This window comes from Bradysia coprophila, unplaced genomic scaffold, assembly GCF_014529535.1.
Source record: "Bradysia coprophila strain Holo2 unplaced genomic scaffold, BU_Bcop_v1 contig_350, whole genome shotgun sequence".
In the NCBI taxonomy this organism is placed as follows: domain Eukaryota; kingdom Metazoa; phylum Arthropoda; class Insecta; order Diptera; family Sciaridae; genus Bradysia; species Bradysia coprophila.
The window spans coordinates 1,380,172-1,399,595 of NW_023503608.1; the positions used below are offsets into that span (position 1 = coordinate 1,380,172).

The 19,424-nt window shown below is 34.0% G+C and overlaps 1 protein-coding gene across 3 annotated transcripts in view; it reads right to left on the bottom strand.

The window, feature by feature from the left end:
* Positions 1–19,424, bottom strand: part of LOC119079976 — a 31,650-nt gene that overhangs the window by 4,158 nt on the left and 8,068 nt on the right. For 2 of the 3 annotated variants that reach the window (XM_037188116.1, XM_037188114.1), the window contains exons 2-8: positions 5,469–6,433; positions 5,221–5,401; positions 4,650–4,727; positions 4,450–4,589; positions 3,099–4,388; positions 229–509; positions 26–157 (exon numbers count right to left, since the gene is read on the bottom strand). In XM_037188116.1, the coding sequence (XP_037044011.1) occupies positions 26–157; positions 229–509; positions 3,099–4,388; positions 4,450–4,589; positions 4,650–4,727; positions 5,221–5,401; positions 5,469–5,845 (2,479 nt within the window). In that variant the 5' untranslated portion in view covers positions 5,846–6,433. The remainder of the gene's footprint in view (positions 1–25; positions 158–228; positions 510–3,098; positions 4,389–4,449; positions 4,590–4,649; positions 4,728–5,220; positions 5,402–5,468; positions 6,434–19,424) is intronic. The other variant, XM_037188115.1, reaches the window with a different exon arrangement.

Below are 19,424 nucleotides of genomic sequence, written 5' to 3' on the forward strand. Positions count from 1 at the left end.
TTCTGTTAGAATAATTATGTCAAACCTTTCGGAGACAGCCTATGACAAGGCAATCCTCGAAGACAAAGTCCATCTTCATCCAATTCGGATTCCATAACAAATGGTGGTGAAAGGGCAGTAACGACCCGAAACACAGATCGAGCTCTGGCTGACAGACCTAAAACGATTTCATCGGCAGATAAAATTAAAATCTGAAAATGCTTTGAACCCATCCTCATAAGAATTTACCAGAGACAACAATATCACCTCCAGGCCACACAATCGTATCCAAATGTACATGATGACCGGATACCGTTCCTACGCGTCGCCATTTAGTTGGAGTTTCATTAATTGGTGTTGGTGGCGGCATACCATCAAATTGTTGCTGATTGTAAAAAGACTTCAAAGATTTGCGATTGTTATCGGGAACCAGATTGAGTAGATCGAAATGAATTGTCAAAGCTTTTTCTGAATATCCGTCTAACAGCTTTTGGCCAGCCAATGCACGTTGAGTGTTTTCCGCAAGTAGTCTAAATGAAAGAGAAATGCTTGTACAATGTCCTTGAATGGAAAAATGACCTGACTATTTTATTTCAGTAGCATATGAGAGCGGAGATAGATTGATTGATAGATAGACAAAGTAGGAGTGGCGATAAAATTCATATATAAGCAGTTTATGGACAATACATCAATAAATTACTCCGCCGACCTGTAAAGTTCTTTTCGCAGCCATTGTATTGTATTTTAAGAGGCTTTTAAATTCAAATTATCTATTGCCACAGTCACGAACTATATGTAGTTGCACAATGAATAACGACTTTATTGCATTACAATTAAAATTGAAAGCATAAAATACAGTGAAAAGGAAATCTGTAGACCGAACTAATTTTCCCGGAAGAACTTGTTACACAACATCTCACTATTATATAATGATAATAAAATAGAAATTCACGCAGTTTCCTAACAGTCTTTGCAACAAATGACGACAACAAGATTATCGGTATACCAAGTAACGAACAAAACATGTTGAGTTAAATAGAGCACCACATACAGCTCTTCTTTATGCTGAAAGTCTTTTATTTAATCATTATAATGTTGCATGTAACGTAATCAAACAAATACAATGAGCTTTCGTAATTAATTTTTTTTTTATTCAGTGAAAATTCATAACGACGATAATCCTTCAGGCGGTAGATTTTATGAATAGAATCGTTTTAATTAGTCGATTTTTTAAACAACTAACGTACGATGAAAAGAACCTATTAGGATGTAATCCCTTCGGATGTGATGGTATTTAATAAAAAAATGTTTTGAACTTGTCCCCGTACTCTATCCGTGCTTTGTGCTCACAACCACACCGAATTAAAAAATAAAAAATAAATAAAAAAGATTCACTGAATTGAAAGGTACTCGACGTTAGCCTAGTTTTGAAGTCGCAAAATATATTACCGAGCTATGGCAGTGACAAAGAGTTTTTGTAGCAAAAAGCGAAAATAATTGTCGAGACAAGAAGTTCAAGCTAAACATTTTTCAGAAATATGTTCAAGAATATATTTCCCAAAAATAGTCCCCGCTAATTACGGTACAATTTAGATTTAGGAAATAAGTCCTAACCATTTATTGGCAGTAAAAGAAGCAAGTGTTTCGGAACAGGAACGTGTAATCATTAAATCTCTTAATTCCTCTGTACACTGAACGCAAAATCTTTTACTCCATTAGCTTATGACATACATTTTGCTGGTTACTTGCCGCAGTTCATCGAGTATTTTTGTTGTCGTTTCTAAAAGGTTAACCCTGTGTTGGATACTATAATTTTGCATAGTGAAAGCTTTAGCCATAACATGAACACTCAAATAGATGGCAAATTTGATTTGGATATTTTACGAATTGCCAAAAAAAAACTCCGAAGCGGGGTAGCCATTCGATGCTACCTCATTATTTGTAGTTTATGACGCCCGCCCTTTAATTTTTGCATTGAAATGCATTTAAGCAAGGCCACCCTCGAAATGAAATTTCCAACTTTTTTTCTTCGGTTAACAAATAACTATTTCTCGTGTGCGGTGTGATTAACCTTATTTTCACCACTAAAACAGCCCAGAGAAAACAGTACTTTGTTGACATATTTGCCTGCATATTTGATGGCAATTCAGGCGAGAAAATTTGTACTTTTTCAGCTCTTTCACTCGTAGGTAGAAAATACAATTTTTCTTAATTGACTTGTCACTTTGTCTTGGTTATCAAATCTTTCTAAACGAATTGATGGAGAAAAACGGTTAATCACAACATGACCACATCAAATAGTTATTTGTTCCTCGAGGGGAAAAAAAGTTGAAAATTTCATTATGAGGGTGTCGCTTCGCTCGGCCACAAGTTATCTGATAAAATGAAATTTCATACTGTTTTCTTAAGGTCAACACACCATTTTTCACAATAAAGGGTGGCTTCCAAAGTGTTCACCTGGGGAAAATAAGAAATTCCAAGACAAACTGCACTATTGTCTCGTGACTTGTGAAGTCAATTCTTCAAAAAAAAAAACACTTTCGGCAAAACCCGTTTACTATCTATGTTAGTGCTTGGAAGCTATGTTTTATCTGATGCGTGCAAGTACACTACTTTGATAGATAGTTAGTAACTCAGTTACTTTGATGAACGTTGAGCCCACCTCCAGCAGATGTTTTGGTTAGACTTTAAGGCAATTTGTATACCACAGATTTTAATTTATTTTCTTAAAATTATGAACAATTTGCTAGGTAAATGTATCGTACGGGCCTCGTTTAAATTTTCACTTTATTTCATAGATTTTCCTTTTGTATTGTATCCCAAAATAAATGATTAATTGGATCATTTCTCTGCATTATTTGCTATTAATCTCAGTACCGGTATGACCAACATGCTAACAAAACTGAAACAATGAACGTAACTATATGACCACCCATGACCACGGTATAACCAACCGAAAAAGGTTTACCTGGGAGAAAATTAGACATTCTACCCGTTAGTGATTAATTATTACATTGTCCGTACTTCCACACCATTATTGAAAGGGTTTTCAAGTCAGTGGAAGTGGGGGAAAATTGAATGAAACCCTTGTTTTGTTTGGAATAGAAAACGGGGCTTACCTTGCAAAATATTCAGCGCTGGCAATTTCTTCCTTCGTCTGACTGCCGTAACAACCGCCTCGATATCGTGGTGTTCGCCGATTCGATAGCTGATAGTCTCTTGCATCGGTAACATTCATCACTTGCCACCAGGAACCACGCCGTTTGTTCACATTTTTCGATAGAATATCTTTTTTGACTCTCGGTTTGTTATTATTGCTCATATTATTACTATTTTCGTTTAAGCCACTTAAAATTTGATTAAAACTACCGTTAATTTTATCATTATTATTATTATTAGTTAGGTCACTTGATTTTAAAAAACTACTGTTAACTTGAAATGTGCTATTTTTAATAATTTTTGATTTTTGATATTTGTTAACGATAACTGCATCACCGCCATCACGGCTGTGCAGTTGGTTTTGTGCATTTCGTTTAAATTTCTGATTAAATTTATTTCTGTTACCAATCATTGATGATGATGATGATGATGTTGATGATGACGACGAAGCCGATGCACCACTGCCACCCCGTGCCCGATCGCGATTACTCGACGATTTATTTTCGTTTTCGATTTTGGCCCAACTGGATGCAAATAGCCGAACCGCTGAACGGATAAAATGTCGATCCACTTTCATATGAACCGGTCGTAAGGCCAATAATCCCACCGGAAAATCAACGAAATGATGAAAAAGAACATAAGAAGACGTATCGTTTGATGGTTTATTGTTCGATTTTCTTTTCGATTTCACATCAATATCTACATTGTTATTGTCAACCAGATAATCGTCTAGATTGAGATCGGTATTCAAATTGTTTATAAAAAAATTGTCGATACTTTCATTGCTTTTCTGGTTAAGACTATCATCGATTTCGATATCACGTTTTCTCATACCAACGATTGGCTTATCGTTCTCGTTCAAATTCATTTTCATATTTAAACCGAATCGATTCAATAGTTTTTCTGAATTGTCCGCATTCTTGCGACGCGGACTCACTTCATCGATGTCCATTTTACGCTCTAGCAATTCCCTAATACGATCATATGTTGAATCACTTCCGGTATCGGTCTTTTTCGACGAATATTCACTACGATCTAGTAAATCTTTTGTATCCTTAATTACTTCCGAAATATCATGATAAGCGGCATTATAGAATTCTGTGGTAGAACTGGTGTCGGCCCATATCCAAATGAAATGACCACCAATCATATTGAGTCTTTGAGCTTCGTGCATTACTTTCCTTGCAACATCGATGTTGCACAGAAGTAGTACAACACCTCGCGTAGATCTTGATATTTGAGCTAGTTGACTGCAAAGAAAATGGATTGGTTGTAAAAATTGCCCGAAACATTTACTTGGTCACCGTGTACCGAAAAATTTGATCATCGTTAGCTGGTAATGGTAATATTGTCGGCACTAGAGGCGCTTCTTTGAGTGGACCTCCATTGCGTCTAGCTAGAACCATTGTTGAATACACATCGGATAAAACGAAAAACGAATGCCAATGGGTCTGCAACGGGAATTTTTGTTACAAGGTTCAGAGCGAATTTAAATTTTGCGCTAATTTTACCTGCAAAAACAATGCTCTAATCGCTTCTAATATTTCGTGTGACGATGGTTGGAGTAATGCTTGGAATCGAGACGTTAACTGAAACAAATTGGCGAGAATTTAACTTTTATCTCTAGCAATGTGAATTGTAAACAATTTGTATGTGTGTATGAACTGCTTCGAATACCCTTCTTCAAATCGGTTGTGATTTCACGAAACGAATGGTTCTACAAATTGCGATAAAAGGAAAATTTGAATATCGATTGCAATTATAGAAAAATCAAATCAAAACCGAAGGTCGTAATGGAAGATCATAAATTTCGCTTAAAGACGAATGGGAAAGGAAAGCACGCCCATCACTTCCTAATCGGTTGGCACTGCTTTTTCTAAATAGTTCTTGGGTATGCCATAAATATAGAAATCGACATAATTTCGGAAAAGGCGTAACAAGAGAATGTGGAAACGGTTTCGACAAGCCATAACAAATTCGGCATGGTAATTGTCATGTTAGAATTTCCCTTTAAAATGGAATTTTTTCTTGTGTTTCAAGGACGTATTGCTGCAAAGTTAATCAGATGTCTATAGCACTTACCTCTCGGTTGCCGTCTTTCAAATTCGCTGTTCCACCTTTGGCCCACAGAACTGGAATATTCATTGAATTACCAGCTAGAGCAACAGCACGAGCAGCCTGACCATATCCAATAACAATCATACCAGCCAATGGTTGAGCATCGATGCGATGACACAATTGCATCAAGACATTCGCAGAAAATCTAAAGAAATTAATTTTCCGAATCAGGACTACCAAACCCACTGGACAATTACTGCGATTAACGTTACCTCCCGTGTGGTGGTAAATCGATGTACAACGGCCGTAACGGTGGTCCTTGCGGACTGGTGAATGGATGGCCCATATCGAGCAATGCTCTGGCTAATGTTCTTCCCCAGACTTTAGCTCCACCAGCAACGGCGACGACAAAATATACCGAATCAGGTCGTTGCGGAAACTCCGGCACAACTCCTAAATTGTCGGTGGATGGCGTAGGACCGATCCGATTTTGTGGTACGGGTAGGAAAGTGTTGTCGGGTTCGTCATTTTTGTTCGGTTCAACGTGTTTTTCGAACTGACTGTGACCGTCATCGGCCAAAATGAATTGCGTAAACGTTGAATATTCCAGTAAAATGAACAAAATGAGTATGTTTGAATGTGGTGACATCTTAAACGTCCTGAGAAATTCCAGCTAATTCAATTATTTCATTATTGCTAGACATTCAGCGTCCCTCACTTTTACTCAACTCGAATGGGATATCGTCGAATTCTTCATTTTTTTTTGTTGTGGTACTTTTTGGTGTTGGCGTTGGTTGTTGTTGTTTTTGTTGCTGTGGGTTTTGTTACTGATGCTCTGTTTTTTGTTCACTATATTTTCGGTTATTTTGCGATTTGGATATATAAAAGTATCATAAATCATATCCGACAGTTAGTCGACCATTATCCATTATTTTATACAAAATTAACTTCTTTTTTGCCGAAGTCATGGTATATTCGCAACTTTTTTTTTCTTCTTTTATTTATACATTATGTGCGTGTTAGTATACATACATATATGCGTGGAGCTTTTACGTTTATTTTTCAATTCTTGGCTTCATTGTCATTTTTTTTTTCCTTTCTTCCTTCCTTCGATTTCGAATATGTTGCCTGAGAGAATATTATAAGAACATGTCATCAATGTTGCGAGACATCTGGTACGGTAATTCTCAAAGCCATATTTAGAATGAACTTTGTGGAGTTTTGTGTGTTGAATTGTCTATAAAAATAAAAGAGACAGTTGCTACTACACATTCATTTGAATTGACTAAATATATAGGTAAAAGTTTGGAGTTGAACATCAATCAAAGTTAAAAAGTCTGACGTGTGACATGGGAAAATACTTTCTTCTTTGATACAATACATACCGAATGCGAATCGTACCTTCGGTAATATAGCAAATCTTATGTGTAACTGAATAATTAAACATTATATACCGTTCAGTTCATCCATAACTCAGTTTTGATATCCTTAGAAACTTTTCATTGTAAAGGTTATAACGTTTATTTCCGACATAACATTCTTTCCCATTTTATGTATTCAAATGAAAGCTTTTTCTTAACACCAATGCCGACAATGTAGTGAATAATTAAACATTTTCATCTTGTGCATATTGAAATAGTCACCGTAAAAACTAAACTAACAAAAAAAAATTCCCACCATTCCAACGTTAATGCTGCAAAAAAAATATAATTCAATCATTGACATTATCCCTCTCAACTTCAACAGTCAAGGCTATCGACTGACCTGAAGATATTGTACAAAAACGAGTGTAGCTTCACATCGACACATTGTTCATTGTATCGGTCGAGTAAAATCACAGAAAACAGATTTTCTATTAGATGTCGTCGTCTGTTGTGTTATTGAGCTTTTTCTCGTTCGTCCATTCACTTAAATAGATAAAAACATGTTCTCCCGAAATAAAGAAATTTCAAAGTATCTATAGTGTCGACGAACCGTTGATGTTGATGTTGATCGTTGGATAATTTAGTTAATGGTTCAGTGTCTCTCTTTCTTGCTTTGCATCAAATATGTTCTGTGTGTGAAAATCAGACGATAGAGCTATACAATAATTTTAAATCTATTACTTCATCAGACTATATTCACAATGTTGATAGAAACTATTGCAGTTCATTTGTTCCTTTAATCATACTGTGATACAACCACATTAACTGTATAGGTCAGTGCTTTATTTCGTTCGTTGTTGTCATTAACAGATGGCTAGCCGTTAGGGTTAAGGTCAATATCAACATTGAACGTTCGGATATGAGATATAGAAGCTAAGCACTGAGCTTAATTTTAATTTGTAATGCCGGAAAAAGAGGGAACACAATTATATATTCATTGGGGGAGATTTGATTCATTACAATTCCAACTGTTAGCCTAAGTTAACTCCAGGTCTATTAAAACATTGATATACACACCGCCAACGCAAATTTAATAGAAATTGTGAAAAGAATTAATGGATAGAATGTGGACCGACATTTATTAAGTGAGGTTCAACATAAAAAATGGTTTGAATGTATTTTTCTTGGATAATTTTTTTTTTTTGTTTCGTAAAGAAAGGGCAGTAGATGTTTTCGACTGATGATTTATTGCATATAATTTCTTCATCTTGCACCAAAATAACTCAAACGAAAATTTTAACATCATTAGCATAGGGCGGTAAATTTATCGCTAAAGAACCTAAACTGTTCATATACAGTTTTGTGAGTATTGTAAATTTTACAAACAAATAGCTTTGGATAACTTAACGAAATTTTCTTTTGTAAACATTTTCAGATTTTCATGTGATAGTGTGAAAAGTTGGTTGTCATATCAGATTCTCTTCTGTATACGATCTAAGTTGTTGAGATTTAGAGATAATCCAGGAAAGTGATTCTAATGGAATAATTCTTGAACACACCAAGAGAATACTTCGACAATATATCAACAGCACCACCGAAAGTTCTTACTAATTAGGTCTCATAATAGCAAAGTGTTTGTTAAAACATATGAAGTAAAAGATTCTACTACTCGGCAAACGGTTAACGTCTGAGAAATTTCATCTTTATATTTCTATACAAATCTGTGGAAAATAGTTCAATTAAAAGAAGTGACAGAGATGGTTGAGAACCATTTACACTTTTAACTCGTTGTGTGTATCCCAGTATTAAAGTCGCATCATTTCTTCATCTTTAAGGAAAATAGTAAAAACGAAGGAAAAGTCGAGCCGAAAATTCTTTTCCCAATAACTATTTTGATTGGAAACCCTATACCTCCGTCATGTCAAACCGAATTCCCTTTGTAATCAATCTTTTTACTTCAATTTGCAGACATAAAGGGATTTTTTTGGAAAATATCAAATCTGCCTTTGATTCATATAAGTATAGTAACCGTCATTCAATTTATTTGTGGCAGCAGGATATCGGTTATTGAAGGGAATATTTGGGTTAATAATACCCTTAGACATACAGTCAACAAAATACCGTTTTATCTTTAGCAGGAGAAACGATAAAAAAAGCGAATTGATCTTCGGAAATACAAGAGTTCGTACGAATCTATTGAAAAAGTTTTGATGAAAACGAGTCAAGAATTCAATATTTGTGATATCTGTGCCATCTGCGAGTGGTTAACGTCTCCAGTCTCCACATTTTGTTGTAATAAAAGCATTACCCGGAGGGTGTATAACCAAAGTAAAGAGACAATTCATATTTTCCTGAAATTGAGTAGTTGAGTAGAAAGTCATGGCATTGCACATTGCACACTGTCGGCGGTGATGACGTGATGTCCACATATAACATATTTTATAGTAACTAATGGTTGCATGTAAATTATAGTAATGGTAACGTAAGCCTGTCAATCAATTAATATTACAATAATTAGCTTGAATTACGAGGTTATTTCAGTTGCAGCATTATGCTGCAATTGGTATTGTTCACTTCCATATAGAACACAATGATTTGGAGTCGGAATAGGTATAGCATCGGAATGGTTTAATACAATTCTGAACTAGTTACTTTGATGGAAAACCGTTGAAATATGTCCGTAATTTTGATTAATTAATCTGCGGATATTACAGCACAAATTAGAATCGGTCATTTTGAATTGAATTTCAGCCATGCCTCATCACTCACCACATTCAACGGAGTACTCATTTATTTACATTAATCAAAACTTTAATTAATTTGATGAACAAAAGGTAGTTCGATGATGTAACCTTTTGCTAGAATTAATTATTTTCGGCAGGTCGTCCTCTGGATTGATATTAATGAGTATTTTTTAATTAGACTTCAAATTCTTACCGCTATCGATTTTCTTTCATTTCTTTTTAAATACCAACAACACGCCAGCTGTGTCGGGCACAGAAGTAGTTAAATTATATTTTGATTCCGTAATAATGATAAAATGCAATAAATCAAACCATCAATTTGTTGAAGCAGCTTGACTGTGTAAATAAAACCCGACAAAGCTTCAACAAAATTTGGTTTTATGCAAAATTATACCGCAATCGTACCATAACATTTAAATGTTATTAATCATAATCACGCCGATAAACTTTTATTACGGCAATTGAAGTAACAAATTTGGTTGAACCATCATAACCATAATTTCGTTGAATGTTTTTTTTACAAAAAAAAATGAAGATTGCAATCAGAATTATAGGATAGATGCAAATTAGCGATATAACAGCCGGGCGTCATTTCCATAAAAAATAAAAATTGATGGGAAAAAGTCATTGTGAAAGTCATCAAAAAAACGGGTAGTTTGTAGTTATCAATATTTTTCGTTACATTGTCCTGAATTATTGATGTAATTACGAGAGAATGGATCGAAACGATAACCGTTTTCTTTGCTATTCTGTTAGCCGGTGGAATTTTTGTTAAAGTATTCATTATTTAAAATTAATTGTCTATAGAGTTTCACATGGCGTGGTGTTAATGTTCGGTAAACCAGTCAATTTATTTTAAACACCATTTCTTAAAATTTACAATGTTTCTGGAATTTTCAGTAATTTAATTCCATTGAAATAGACCCTGAATCTATTACTTCGTTTGATTTAAGTATTTTCTCGGAGAAGATTTCAAATCTTTATTTCATTTTTTAACATACTTTCCGCTATATTAGTCTGTATAAGCTTGTCGCCTGTTTCTAGAGTCGTTATTGATAGCAAATGATCACGATCATGATTGTGGTGAAAGTTATGATCCCAATAGTCCGAAACCTCAGTCGTTGAATTTTAATATTTTGTTTGTTGGCAGAGGTTCAACAGTCGAAAATGTGTGTCGTTTGTTTGTGATTTACTGCCGCAAGCATAGATGTCTTACTTGTCCTGCACCATAGTTCGAAAACCTAAAAAAGAATGTTTCCGCCAAAGGCGGGAAATTTTGATGAACTTCAATGATACTAATCAAAAGATATCAAAAAGGGGCTACCTGGCCACTCTGTGGGTTTTATAAAAAAAAGCTGCATTTTCGAGACATCTCATGGAAAAATGTTTTACTCAGAGTTACATTCTGCATCGATAAAAAATATCTAAAAAGAATTGATGAGAATGATCAATTCAAATACCATATTTTAAAGATGGGAAACGTATTTAACGGTAAAAATCAATGAATCTCCCTGTTGACCCAATTTTTTTGGCGTTTGATCTTTTACTGTCTTATTCCAACCAGAAATCATCCCTCAATTTGCTTTTTTGTCGATAGCAGATTACCAGCCGTTCTAAATAATGGGTTATATGGCAGTGCCAATGTTTGAATTATGTTAATGTTGACTTTCGTCCGAACATTGGAAATTTTAAAAAGTTGGAATGACCGGCTCTGCTCAAATATTCATTCCATTTTTTGAAATATTTCATATAACTGAACCACACCTCTTTTCTGGCCTGAGCGAATTGTGTTAGCTTTCAAAATTGGAATCCAGCCTAGTGTCTAGTATTAAAGTCGAAAAATTTTTCTTAAAGTAAACAGCTCTTTAAAATTACGTAATCTATATAAATTGCCCATTAGCCGTTGCATTGAACCGATTATGAAAGCGCTTTCAAAATGTAAATCGCGTATCCTTTTTGCTTATTAAATATTGTTTTGCGGTTAAGCTGATACTTCCTTCCTATCCCCAAAATTTGTATTTTATTTATCATTGGAGAAAAAGTCATGCTGAGTTAATAGCTAGGTATAAAATGAGAAAAGACATAAATTCGCATTGCGAAGGGACGAAAATTATTACTGCGAAGGGTATACGTTCACACACAAAAAATACCCATCCAATTTCCATCAAAAATTGAATCAACATCATTTCCTATAATACTAAAATAATGTTGAATTGAGTGAGGGAAGAAATTGTAGAACGACTACCAATTGATATTTTTCGGTAAAAAATAATGTGTAACGACAATAATAAGCGCAGGAGTTGTACGTACCAACTTTACCTAATGTAACATATATTTATAGCAAAGAGTATGATAAAGCTATTGAAGCTGTTGAAGTTGAAAAATTCGGTTCGATATGTTTAAAGTATACTCGGATCAAAAAGTGTAGTCCTTTTATCCCATAATCACAATATCTCGTTTTGTTTGTATACCTATAGTAGAATCTGTTTATGACAAGAGTGACACCTCTCCGAATTAACTTTTCTATTATCGTAATCACACCGTGTAATAGTGGAAAATATCAAAAAGATTTGTTTTCGCGCAGGAAGATTTATCGTTCTACCACTCACCCATCAATGCTAAAGGATAAAGAGAATGCAATCAATTTTCTATTGAATTAATCGCTGTTTTCTTCGCATTTTCTTTCTTCTTTTTTAAAATTGTGGAACCATTTCCGAAAAATGCGTGCGGATGTTCCGAACAATGTCCTAAACGGTAAATCAGAAAATAAGAAAAAATTCGATGATATATTACTAGCGATGGTATTCCGCACAAAAGACGATTCGCTGAAATCGATTTTTTTTTCTCGGCAAATATTTTTCTTATTGAAGTGATTTCTACACACTCTATACAACGTCCTTTGTATACACAAGTTCACTACTCGCTAGTCACATTTCGTTTAATGAAATTTGCTATTCTTCCTTTGTGCTGTAACGTCAATTAAGAATGCGAAATTTAAAATTAAAAGCAAAGATTTACGGCACAACCCCATCATTAGAGGAGATTGCTGGGCGTTACTCAATTTTTGCTTTACATAATTTATGTAACATTTTCTGGATACTTTCTCTAAATAAACAAATCTTTCTTTGAAAATATATCACCGTGTCATATATGCAAGAAAAAAACTTGTTTAATCCATAATATATCTAGATCGATGTTTGTGTGCACACAAAACACGTCACAGATATAGATAAAACCAGATAAAGCTAGTGTTGGAAGCATATTTAAATATGTAAATCTATTGTACGTGGTGGGTTGTTTTTCTTCGATTTTTTTTTACTTCTTAAAGAGAGTTTCACATTAAATTCAGATAAATAAAAAAAGGAACCGGCAAAAGAACAGGAATAAGAAGAGTTGGAAAAAATAAAATGAAAATATAAAAATAGAAAAGAAATTTCTTCGTTACGTACGTATAGAAGAGTTTTGTGAAACTCGGTTAAACTTTATGAGAACAATTATAGAGATAAGTAAAAAAAATCCCTTAACAAACATTTTATATCCTCTTCCACCGAATCCATTGGATGGGTGGTTGGATGGAAATCTCTAAAAAGTATTACGATCGTTAACTGAAAAAAGCAACTTATATAGAAAGAGTTAAAGCATTTTCTTGTTTATATTGTCTTGCTACTGCTGCTGTTGCTGCCGTTGGAGTTCATTATTTATTATGTCCATTGCCAGAACCAAATTTTATTTTGTTGTTCTGAATGGAACGAATATAATTTATATTGCTAATCATATAAATATGACAAAACATTTTATGGAGGTTAGAAGCCTCATGAAGGTATACGTATACGTATAAAACGAAATCGGTATAATGGAGATTAGCTTTCTGATGATAATAAAGATTGACGCTTAAAGTGCTTGGTATATGGTTTCTCTTTTCAAAGTCGTTCAACCGGAGATTGGTAAATGAATGAAGTAATTGTGTGTGTATGTTCACCATCATGCTACATGGAATCAGGGGGTGAACGTAAACACTGAGATATATATTCTTCTACATTGATAAGTAAATAGCATTTATTATGTGAGGATTATGTTGATAACATGTTGTCAGTTGATGTGTTGGCATTTTAATTAAATCAAAAAAAGAAAAACCACCATCGATATCACATGGTACACAATAACATCCAGCAGTAAATGCGAAGAATTATAGCTAATAACATAAAGTACAGCAAATTTTACAGTATTTTTCGACCGAGTTTTATTGTAATAACTTACAGCATTTCCCCCAATTGATTTCGTGTAAAAAGCTTTCATCCACTTTCAATTTTCAAAACCGAGAATATTTCTATGTAAATGAACGCCATAAATTTACGATTTTATTTCCATAGTTGCGATTCCTGCTTCGGGGGAAGATGAAGAAGGGAAAAAAAATGCCAAATCTTGTTTCATCGTATACACTACACGTATATACTAACCGCATATCATATGTAACCTGTAATTCAGTGAATATAGTCCGTTCTTTATGTATCTGAATTCAATACGGCATAAATATAAGAAACTCAGTTCTAAGATTTTTTCTTTTCTATTTCAAAGGCAGTCAATTTTAACTATCAATAGAACTTTCTTATTGATCTTTTCCGAGAATGTCTAGGTTATCGGTCTACTTTCGCTTGTTCGAGCAGATATGATAAAATATTTTAATTTCGAACTTGTTTGTTTGAACTCATCCAAGTTTTATGAATGAGTTATACGAAATGTACCTTGACCATAGTCGGAATATCATTAAACACGACAGAAAAAAAACAATTTCGCTCAACTTTTATTTTATGTGTGCGATGTATTGTTGTCTCTGAACGCTGTTTCTATAGGAAAAAAAATAAGACAATAGACACATATTGGGGTAGCGACATCGCAGCGATTCGATCGTCCTTGAAAAATAATGGAATGGAACGTATTTTTCCAATTTTACTGGATCTGATAGCTATATTGAAGACAAATAAGTTACGTGCCAGAGTTCGCTAACATAGCAAGGCATCAATGTGAACAAATGAAGTAAACAAGATTTGATACCAAACAATCAGAAATAGTTTAAACAAAAGATGTATTAGATTTGACTTATGTTGTGATATGGATATGCTAGACATTGTAACAGGTCATAAAGCAAATTTATAGTTTCTCAGATGACTTGCTTTTGAATTTCGGGAGGTTCATGAATAACAAAGCACCAAAGACTCATCATAAACTGGATTTTGGTAATTAATGGGCTAAGAAAAGATTTTAAACTTTATTGAAACCAAAGATCATCTTCTTTTTTATCATTTACAAAGTGAGATCGAGATTGTGTGCACACTGACTCGACGTCTTCAGAAAGTATTTGCATACTTCAAGGCGTAATTCGGAACTCATGTTAGACTGGTGGTCCAGACTGCTCTTGTTATTGGCCGTAAAAGACGGTTAGTTTATAAACTCTGTTTTGTTTAAAAAATACGATACCCATCGTTTTTACCCATTTTACAGCCGCCAAAAATGTGACTGAGGTCGTTCGTCGCCGCTATATGAAAAAGTTTGTCTGAGTCACATGCGAGGTCACATGGCACCAAAAACAATTGGCCACATATTTAATCAGAAGAATATCTTAAAACAGTTTAAACTCTAAAATATGGTGTCGATATATTGTATAGGCGGCTGTACGATTAGACCTTTGGACAGTTTTATTTAAAAAAAAAAAAACGGCAAATTTTAGAGGCATACCGTAGAACAATGTTTTGCTTAGAATAATCATATAAATCGATTAGAAATTACTTACAAAAATAACATCGACTAATTTTTTGGACGATGTCTATCTTGTCACTGTTTTTTAGGTTTCTATAAAGATTTGGGACATTGCCCTTGCCCTTGCTGGTCACAAATCGTTTTTCTCATGAAATCTGTTACAGACGTCTATCTCTGTCATCGATAGTGACGACTTCAGGAATAAACGCCTCGCTCTGACGAATTTGGTCTTATATATCAAATGTTAAAAAAAATTGAAGTAAAAGACTTGAAATCAATATCTGGAAGACATACATAGATCAAATGACGTAACTCTAAGACTCATTCCATCACAACGATTTAACGATGCGATGTCATCTTAAGTTTTTCCTTTTAATTTGAAATTAAATTGAATGTCCCAAATAATTTTGTACTCTCGCGCAACTGCCCATTTTGCTCCTACGATGGGAAGGCACTGGATGCTAGGACAAGAGTCTATTATATCGTGAAAATGACTGTTATTCATCAAATAAAGCCTCAGCAAAAACACAACTACACTAACGTTGTCATTTAGATGGGAATAAATTTGCTTTTGAAGTCGTAAACCTGATAAAGAAGTGCCGAAAGATACAGAGACATCATTCAAATAGAATTGGAAAAGATAATCTAATCTAATCATAACAGCCTGTTTCACCCGTGATTCGAAAAGTTGATTTATGAAAAAGAACAGACTGAAATAAAAATTTGAAAGGAAAATTTTCTACATGAGAAATATTCTGATGTTGCAAAAAAGAAGAAGAAGAAAAGACTCTTGAATTTTCTTGGTTTCTTTTTGTCTGATGGTTATACCATTTTATACTTTCAGATAGCGATCTCCGATATTATACGGATGTTGGCGATGGACAATAAAGTTAGCCCTTCTGGCTTTCCTCAACTATTATCTCTTTTTGTTACAAAATAATGCTAACGGATAATATGCTTTACATTTTGTAAAAGAAAAAAGTTTTTCTTTTCTGACGACGTATGCAAAGTTACATTTTTATTATAAATTCCTATAACATAATATTGTCAATAGTAGCATTCTATATCTATATTTAGATTTCAGATGGAATTCATTTATTTACAGCATGGAGCTTATGAAGCGTAATTTCTTGAATCTTACCATTGCTCTACAGTCTAATGTATTCTTTGTTTGTAATCCGGTTAAACGATTTTATTATTCAAATTTGAAATGTTGTAATGTACTTTTACAATGTATAATACCATTGGATCCACCTTTGGAAAACAGGTCACGGAGCGAAAATATTTACGTTCAAATTTGTGAAATATTTACTGTATAACTGATGAAACATCATTGGACTCGTGCGATATACGGAGTGTTTGGATTGTTTCGTGTAACAAAGAGTAGAAATGATCGAAAACTATGAGTCACGCATGGAAAGACGAAAACGTTGGGGCAGTTGTTATCACATAAAAAAAATGGATCGCTGAGGGTCTCTTTGAAATATAACCCAATTTTGTAAGTATATTAAAGAGTTACGTTCACATCTTGCACTAGTGGCACGAGCGACAGAGATGTTTATGAGTCGACAGCTATAGCTGCTGATGAAGTGCTATACACTTATCATCTTAACTGTCAGTTAAGCACGCTGAATACTTTCAAACAGTGTCTATATTCGAGAAAATATTTTCACGAATTTTCTCAAATTTTCACGATTTTCTCAAATTTTCTTGAATTTTCGCAAAAAGTTTTTTGTGAAAATTTAAGAAAATCGCGAAAATTTGAAAATATTTTCGCGAATATAGGTACTGCTTTCAAAGTAGCACATGTAAAATTACAATTCAATCTGTTACTTCTTTTGTGTCTATAAAAAAATCTTTTACTTCATTTGTTGTAACATACCTAAGAGAGCACATCCAGGCTTCTTCGTCTATTTTAGTCGTCGTTGCAAATAATACATGACTAGCGGCATTGAATATTCGACTCCCAAAAACGTACTTATTTTTAATGAGCGTGCGAGTCGTTCATTACCTTGGTCGTTCCTTGTTTATACTTGAATGAAACGAACACTTTTTGTGCGACATTCTCACCACTCACATGTATGTATAATGGCAAAAGGACTCTTTAAAAAAATAGAGACTATTCTTGAGAAAAAGAACGGTAATGTAACATGCAATAGATCACATCGTATTAGTCTAGCACATAAGAATGTGTTAAATTCACAAATAATGTGCTGTTGACATATATATAAAGGGACATTTATTCGTGCCAAAGAAACAATTGTTTCAGATATATCAAGAAACAAATTGCCTAGAAACACCAACCTCGGAAAATGGTTTTGGCTTCGAACGAATGTAATTATAGTGTTCGTCATGAGATAAGCAGCATTTACAATAAAATATGAAATTTCCGTCCTACGTGCTCGTACTAACAATCAATTAAAAAATAGGTTGAAAACTTAATACTCTGTGTAATAGGGCGAAACGCACACATCTAGCACTTGAACGTGCGATGATTAGTGTTAAATGTCGTAATGCAAATGTACTGTATAAATAATGTTGTGTTACACCGCTAAGCGTACAATTCACGGACATGTATTTCGCGTCGTTCAGCGTATTACATAAAATAGGACACGAATGTTACATAACGGAACGTACAATTATACAAGGAGTTAACAACAATAAAAACTGTTATTTGCTATATGAAACGAATTTATGACTTTGTGCCGGAATGTTTGAAATTAATTAAATGAGAATAATTTGACGCGGCTATAAAGGTCGTTCCTATCTTTCAAAAGTTAAGTGAAATTGAGACAAAGTTTGCATAAATGGCCTGAGAATTGACCAAGTAATTAGCTTTTAGTCTGCCATTAATGCTTAATTATGGCCTTGAATTAGGGAGTACAATTCATTTTAATGAGGTCATTAATTCAATGTTAAGTAGAACACGTTTCGAGTTTGGACAATAAAAGCAATTTTTTTTGGAAAGAAAATAATTCTTTTAAATCGTGTTGTATGGTGTGGTTCCATTTTCTAATTGACTTTCGAATTAAATCCGAAGCAATAATGTTGACGCTGTGGGGTCAGCAACGGGTGTAACGTTTAATTTTATCATTTCTGTTTTTGAACTTGAGCTAGAACTAAAGAACTGAATGACACAAAAGTGAATTCTAGTCCTTCTTCAAACGATTTTTTAAACTGGTGGATAAGAATATTACTTCGATTTACAGCAAAAGTAATTTGGTACGGTTTACATTGCAAACATTGCAACTGTTCCACAGTTGACTATTAAGTTCAGTTTTTATTTTAAAAAGAAATGTTGCCAACAGTTGATTCGTCCTGAATCCAGCAAAGGGCATCTTCAAAAGAGAAACGTTTTTCAGAGTAGATAATTGAAATCTCTCAGTGGAAATGGGGATTAAACGGAATGAAGTACGGACTAATCTTCGCGTTCAGCCGTTAAAAAAACCAATGAAAAGTGATTCAGCTTTAAGCTCTGTTTACGTTATAACAATGGAAAGAGATAGCAGTTTTCATCGTGTTTTGAAAACAGCTAGTAGACGGAATGAGGTGCGTCTTAAGCTTAATTTTAACTGATGAACGCCGTAGCACATCTCGCGAAATTGGAGCCACTCCATACTATATGGCTGTGTATAGTCACATTTAAAATTGATTGGGAAACACTATTGGGGATGATTTTTTCGCCTCTTAACAAGATTTATTTTGCACATTGAGAGGCTGGTTTTGACTCATTTCAATTCCTTTGAAGGTTTGCACTCTGTGCAAATCAGACCGATTGTAAATGGATTCACAAAACTGACGTTTTTATGGAAAGGGATAAAAACCCTTTTTATGGAAGTTTTAATGGAGTATTCAAATAGTTTCCAACCCATTTTTGTAATTAAAAAGATAAATTAGACGAAAATGTCAGCATGGAAAATCGGATCAGTTACATGAGTCGATGTTAACTTGTCTGAAAAACTTAACCAACTTTGAACACATTTTCAGTTATTTCTCATCGCAAAATTACATGCGCTTTTTGTTATACAAATCGCAGCTTTGGGTGAAAACTTTTCGATCAATAATCTCGAATTGATATCTTCTTTTTCTGTATAATAATGAAGCGAAAACTAGAGAAAACGAATTTCCTTTCGACTTACTCAGCTCCAGAAACGAAAATAATTACAAAGCAAATATGCTTGCTGTAGTTTCACTGTGATTGTATTGAATGCCATAAAATGCTACAGAGACTTTTTTCCGTACACTTTCCCATACATAAGATCTGTCGTTAAGTTTATAGAAACATTTATATATTCCTTTGAACATTTTATGTCGCCTTTTATTCGAGTCATGTGTAACGTTTATTGCAAATCGAATATAGAAAACA